The sequence below is a fragment of the Brassica oleracea genome, chromosome C9, assembly GCF_000695525.1.
Source record: "Brassica oleracea var. oleracea cultivar TO1000 chromosome C9, BOL, whole genome shotgun sequence".
Taxonomy (NCBI): Eukaryota; Viridiplantae; Streptophyta; class Magnoliopsida; order Brassicales; family Brassicaceae; genus Brassica; species Brassica oleracea.
This window is the reverse complement of record NC_027756.1, coordinates 28509308-28516067: the sequence shown is the minus strand read 5'-3', so window position 1 is coordinate 28516067 and position 6760 is coordinate 28509308. Positions and strand designations below refer to the sequence as shown.

The following is a 6760-nucleotide window of genomic DNA, read 5'->3' as shown; positions in this document are numbered from 1 at the left end:
TTCACTCTAAAATAGAATACTATTGAAATATAACTCAGTTCTATTATAGAGTTATTCTATTTTAGAGTGAAAAATTGAGTGAACCATTGGAGATGGTCTAACATCTCATTTGGATATATGTTTGTTTCTTAACTTTTAAATATTTTATTTGTGTACAAATCTATTAAAATATATTTAAATAATTGAGGAAGCAACTTAACGATTTTTATCTGAAAAAGGTACAAAAGAAAAATTACTAAACAAGCACAAACCACTAAAGTATATATCATGAATTATTAATTAACTTCCTATTGTGAAAAATACAAGTCTTGACTGTGTTTTATGCAAACTACTCAATCTTTAAGGAACTAAAATACTAATCTTTACGTACAAACATAGGACGTAGTTTAGTGATTACCTTTTCTTTTATTTATTAGCTTGACAAATTTTATTTTTATTAATAAGATATCCTAAATTAGAAAGTTGACCATTTTTATTAAATACTTTGACCAATCTTAGTTTTGTTAATAAACTTTCCTAAATAATAATTTGCCCATTCTGATTTTTTTAAAAAGATATCCCAAAATGATAAACTTGACCAATTTTTTGGAAATAATTTTATTTTTGAACCAATAAAATATGTTTTAAAAAATATAAATATTAATAATATTAAATTTTGTGATTATGTTATGAAATCTTACAATATTTTTTTGTATCGAACTACAGTTTAGCTAAATATTTCTGTAATAATTTAATTGAAAATAATTTTTGCAAACAAACATTTAAGCAAATAATACTTTTCGAAAATTAATAACTAAGAAATAAATTTTTTTAAAAAAAAATCTTTTTGCTAAATTTGGCAATAAAATAAACTTCTGCTTAAATTTGGTTTAAAATGTAACTAAATTAATATTAATTTTCACATAAACTTGTCAAAATGAGCTGGGATACTAAAGTAATAAAATAGGTTGACCATAAAAGTCTTTAAAGATAATTAAGCAATAAAATAAATCTAGTCTTATAAAACTGTAAGTTAGTAAATATGTATGTATCAAACCTCTCTGGAAGATCAAAAAGTTAAGAAGGTGTGTGAAGAATATACATACTACTTTCTATCATATTTACAAAAACAACAATACATCTTTTTAATTGTCTCTGCTCTCTTATTCACGCAGGGAGGAGGAAGAAAGATGGTGTCGTGTCGGAGGTTTGCTCAGGTGTACTCGAGTGACGACGAAGAGGACTCTCTAGCGAAGATGTTGTCTCAGGGACAGAACTCAAGGAGACCTAAGGAAACAATGGAGGGAAAAATGAGGAAGCGTAAGAAGGTGAGCCTGAACGAAGAGTCTGATGGGGAAGAGGAGGAGACAGAGAGGAAGAAGAAGAAAGATGACGAAGAAACGCCGCCGAAGGAATTGGATCCCGATGACGCGAAACCGGTTGGTGAGCCGGTTAAAGTTACGGGTAGAGGAACCCATTACGGGCAGTTCGAATACGGCGGTAACAGATACAAGCTGGTGAGTTACATCATGCTTTCCCTTTGCACCTGAATGCTTTGTTTCTTTTTTTTTTTTTTTTTGATAAGTCCAAAGAAGATATGCTTTGTTTCTAGCCTCTCTGACATTCCTTTCTTGAACAGGAGGATTCGGTGCTGTTGCATCTAGAAGACAATAGTCTTGAGCCTTATGTTGCCATTATCAAGGTACTGAATTTTTGTATATGCTGGTCTTGGGTAAAGCCAAATGAAACATTGACCTTAAGCACCCCAAAATTTTGAAAAAAATTACATAGACAGGCAAAAAAAAAAAAAAAAATTTACGCCTTCAAATTTGCAAAAAAAAAAATAGTTGAAATATTTAATAATCGCATATGGCCTCTTAAATCTTGTTGTGTCATCCATTTCACTTGTTTTTTTTTGGGGTAGGATATTACAAAAAGACAAGATGGAAGCATGATGATTCTGGTACAATGGTTTTATCGTCAAGAAGATGCAAAGAAAAAGGATGGTGGAAAATGGGTAGTAAATGATACACGTGAACGTTTCTACAGTTTCCATCGTGATGAGGTCCCAGCAGAATCAGTGATGCAAAGATGCGTGGTGAATTTTGTTCCAGCACATAAGCAACTTCCGAGTGGCAGAGGTTTTATCGTGCGAAAGGTGTATGATACGGTTGATAAGAAGCTGTGGAAGTTGACTGACAAGGATTATGAAGTTGCAAAACAACGTGAAATTGACCTCTTTGTGGATAAGTCATTGGCGCGATTGGGTGATCTTCCTGACTTTGAAACTGAAGAAGATGTAGAGAAGGCTAAAAGATTTTCCGGGAAAGTAAAAAAACCTCATGTTGATCTTAGAAAGGACAAAGATGTCTTTCCTATTTCATCAGAGTATCATTCTATCTTAGACAAGTTTGATTCACTAACAGATAATTCTCATCGTAACGAATGTTTGGCGAAGCTTCTGGAAGCAGTCCAGAGCATATGCTTTAATGCTGGTGATGAAGCAAATGTGAGTTCCAAATAGTCTCTATTTTCACGCACTCACCTTTCATTAACCCTTTTGTTTAAACTGCTTGATAGGATGAGAGCTTTCTCTGGCCAGATGCTGCTGTTTCTCCCGTGTGTGCCCTTGAGCTGGCTATAAATGTTTCTTATGCATCAGATTATTCTAAATACAATCAAAGGATAAGGACATTGGCATTCAATCTGAAGGTTAGAATCTGCATTCATGCCATTTCATGATTATCTCTGCACGTATGCTCCATATTCTTAACCGTTGTTGATCTATGAATTGAATGTGACATTCTTATATGACATGCTAAAATTTGTATGCCTTTATGATCATTGAAAATTAGTTCCATTTTGTTTTGTCTGTAGAACACTGCACTGCTGGCTAAACGACTGCTCAGTGGCGAGTTAGAACCTGAAAAGATTTCGAACATGTCACCCACTGAGTTAAAGGTTAGGGAATTGTTATACTATCATATTACTATCATATTTGTAAACAGATTAATCTTAATCTTGCTTTCTGCTATAATGGGTAAATAGTAATGATTATTTCTTAAACTTTAAACTAATAAGATTTGTTTTTTATGGGATTCAGGTGGGTCTAACTAATGAGGAAACAGAGAAGAATGAGCCTGATGATGCGGAACGAATGCAGGTTTTTTCAATTATGACAGCCAAAGTTTTATCGAGTTTCTTGGATTTGTGTTGGAGACTGTCTTTGACCATGCCATGTGTTGGCTTTTGATGCAGATGACTGATGTAAGATGCTCGAGATGCAGTCATATTAAAGTTGGCCTGAGAGATATCGTTCAAGCTGGGCATCGAGATCGCTATCAGGTTCTTTTGCCTTTCAATATTACGTCATCTATTCTCGGCACGATCTTATGCATATTCATGGATCATAATAATCACATTCTGATTTTTTATGCATTTAGTTGGAGTGTATTGCCTGTGGAAATTCCTGGTACACCTCAAGGGATGAGGTAGTATCCTCTAGCTGTAGATACTGAACAACCTGCCTAAGGTACAAGGAGTGAGGACGTTGAGAAGAATTTAACCAGTCCTGAAGCTGAGAAGAAAATGACATAAGATTCCTTGAAGACAACCAATGACTCAAATGCTGACAACAATCCTGAAGCCACCAAGAAACCTGAGTGAAGAAAGTTTATTTAGGGTTTTGGGTATGAAATCTGTAAAATAAACTTGATATGTTTTCTTAGTGATCTTAAACTTGTACAAAAGATATATATACATTCCGTATGACGGTTTAACCATAAACCCTATCGGGCTTTACTAACTAAGCCCAATACTCCCCCTCAAGTTGGAGCATGAAGATTGAGAATGCTCAACTTGGACACTAAACGCTCAAATTGTTGTCTCCCTAAAGCCTTTGTTAGAAGATCAGCCAGCTGTTCATGAGTGCGGACGTGAGGTTTTGCGATTGTTCCATCAAGAACTGCATCTCTAACCGCATGACAATCAGATTCTACATGCTTTGTTCTTTCATGAAATACCGGATTTGCTGCGATGTATATAGCTGCTTGATTGTCGCAAAAGAGATGAACAGGGGTTGTGTGCGGGAAACGAAGTTCTTTGAGCAGTTGTATAAGCCATAATATCTCATCCAAAGTGTGTCTCATAGCGCGATACTCGGCTTCAGCCGACGAACGAGAAACCTTGTCTTGCTTTTTTGATTTCCATGATATAGGAGAACCACCAAGAAACGTGACATATCCAGTCAATGATCGTCTTGACAAAGGACACGAGTTCCAGTCAGAGTCGCAATACGCAGTCAGAGTCAAGTCTGTGTCGGCGCGAAACATGATCCCCTGACCAGCAGTGCACTTAAGAAAACGGACAATGCGTAGAGTAGCTTCCCAATGAGCCTCACGTGGTGCCTGCATGAATTGTGAAAGAGTATGCACCGAGTATGAAAGATCTGATCGGGTGATGAGGAGATAAATAAGTCTCCCAACTAGGCTTCTATAGCGAACTGGATTGACCGAGAAAGGGCTCTTGTCTTTTGCGAGACCGTGTTGCTGCTCCATGGGAAAGTAGACAGGTTTGGACCCAAGCATCCCCGTGTCTTTAACAATCTCCAGTGCATATTTTTGCTGGGACAAAAAAATACCTTCATCGTTGCGAGCTACTTCCAAACCGAGGAAATATTTCAATTTTCCGAGGTCTTTCACGTGGAAACATGTTCCCAAGTATTCTTTGAAAGAGCTTAACGAAGAAGTATCATTACCGCAAATCAATAAATCGTCAACGTAGACGAGAACTCGCATTTCAATCTGCCCACGGGTGTAAATAAATAGCGAGTAATCAGAGTAAGATTGTATGAACCCGAACTCTTTTAAAGCTGTCGTTAGCTTTTCAAACCAACAACGTGGAGCTTGTTTGAGACCATATAAAGACTTGTGCAGACGACATACTTTATTTGGCTGAGAATGACGAAATCCCAATGGGAGTTTCATATAAACCTCTTCCTCAAGATCTCCATGTAAAAACACATTATGTACATCCATTTGATGTACTTCCCATTTATTAACCGCAATAATTTTTAGAAGTGCACGAACGGTAGTGACCTTTGCAACCGGTGCAAATGTTTCTGCAAAATCCTCTCCCTCTACTTGATGATTACCGAGTACAACCAACTGTGCTTTAGGACGTTCTATCGTGCCATCAGCTAGGTATTTGTACTTAAAAAACCATTGATTTCCAAGAGCTTCTTTACCTTCAGGAAGATCAACTATGCTGAAAGTTTTATTTTCCTCGAAAGCATCAACTTCAGCAACCATAGCATTTCGCCATATCTTGGCCTGTAATACTTCTTTGTAACTCTTAGGTTCGGCTCCTGCTAGAATTGCGGCCAAGAATGCTTGATGTCCTGGGGAGAACACAGCATCAGACATGTAATGTTCAAGTAGGTAAGGAGTGTTACCTGAGACCGTAAAGGACGAGTCTGATGAGTCGGTGAGAGCGGGATCAGGAAGTGTATTATCAATGCAGCGGACGTTGTAGAGCATATAATCATTGAGTTTCTTGGGCGGTTGTCTTGATCGTTGGCTACGGTTTAAGGTTTCAACCAGAGGAGAGCCAGAGACAGCAACAACTTTAGCAGTTGATGTAAGATTTTCAGCCGTAACGTCATGAGACCCATCATCAGGAAGAATCGCTAAATCACCAGACAGTAGTATAATAGTTGTCTCAGCAGGAGAAGTATCCTTCTCATTAATGACAAAAACAGGACTAGGAGCCGCTGATGAATTATCAACTTGTGCAGGTGGAGAGGGAACATCGACTTGCTCAAGTGGAGGAGAGTCATCGGCATTATCGTGTGTACTCCCCCTGTCCCTCGTATCTGGAATGTCTGGATGAAAAATCCAGTCATCATCGGCCACATTAAGTTGATCGAATGAGTTCTGAATATCGTCATCTCTTTCTTTTTGGTATGGAAACTCGTTTTCGCGAAATATGACATCACGTGAAACCAAAAAATCTCCAGTGTCTAGATCATACACTTTCCACCCTTTCTTCCCAAAAGGATACCCTAAGAACACACAGTTTTGACTACGCGCACCAAACTTATCTTTGTCGCGAGATCAGAGGTGCGTGAAACAAGCTGAACCAAATACTCTCAGATGATCGTAGGTTGGTTTCTTCCCAAAAAGAATCTCGTGTGGAGTGAGACCGTTGAGAACCTTTTTGGTGTAAGGTTAATAATGTGAGCTGCAGTCAAGATAGCCTCTCCCCAAAATTTAGTTGGTAAACTCGCTTGGAACAGAAGCGAACGGGCCACATTTAGAATGTGTCTGTGTTTCCGTTCCACATGACCATTCTGCTGTGGTGTTCCAACACAAGATGTCTGATGGATGATGCCTTGTTGCTGAAAAAACGAACTCAAACACATGAATTCCGTACCATTTTCGCTGCGAACCGATTTGACGGTTGATATCTTGCATATTTACATTGTTTTATCCATTCACCCATGTGCATTTTGATCATATAGACTAGGATTTAGCCATGTTTAGGTTGCATTTTGCATACATGAGTCTTTATCAGGTATTGGAGTACCACATGGAGTTCTTGGAGGCATTTGGGTGCATTTGGAGCTCAAAAGAAGTGTTTAAAGCGATCAACGGACGAGCAGCGCACCAGAGCGACCTCACCGGAGCGACGCCGCGAAGTCGCTGTGACACAAATCCCGTAGCGATCCAGCCAGAGCGACATGGAGAGGTCGCTCGCGTTTCTATCGTTAGACACCCCTCTC

General features: G+C 38.2%; 2 protein-coding genes across 2 annotated transcripts in view; one reads left to right on the top strand and one right to left on the bottom strand.

Annotated features, from left to right (window-relative positions):
* The first annotated feature begins 1169 nt into the window (after positions 1–1169).
* On the top strand, positions 1170–3497 carry LOC106314726 (origin recognition complex subunit 1-like). Its single transcript, XM_013752557.1, has 8 exons — positions 1170–1496; positions 1619–1681; positions 1904–2488; positions 2560–2691; positions 2857–2940; positions 3083–3142; positions 3238–3324; positions 3423–3497. Exons 1-8 carry the CDS (start codon positions 1170–1172, stop codon positions 3495–3497), a joined length of 1413 nt encoding a protein of 470 aa, XP_013608011.1.
* Positions 3498–3803: 306 nt separating this feature from the next.
* The window catches only part of LOC106314725, a 9345-nt gene continuing 6388 nt past the window's right edge, over positions 3804–6760 (bottom strand). Inside the window, exons 3-4 of the mRNA XM_013752556.1 lie at positions 6283–6376; positions 3804–6040 (exon numbers count right to left, since the gene is read on the bottom strand). Of these exons, the coding sequence (XP_013608010.1) occupies positions 3804–6040; positions 6283–6376 (2331 nt within the window). The remainder of the gene's footprint in view (positions 6041–6282; positions 6377–6760) is intronic.

Bases quoted from the DNA above. Each gene is read 5' to 3' on its own strand.
- LOC106314726 (XM_013752557.1), top strand. From the start codon at position 1,170: ATGGTGTCGTGTCGGAGGTTTGCTCAGGTGTACTCGAGTGACGACGAA. The intron at 1,682-1,903 runs GTACTGAATTTT...TTTTTGGGGTAG, and splicing joins CTTATGTTGCCATTATCAAG to GATATTACAAAAAGACAAGA. The intron at 2,692-2,856 runs GTTAGAATCTGC...TTTTGTCTGTAG, and splicing joins CATTGGCATTCAATCTGAAG to AACACTGCACTGCTGGCTAA.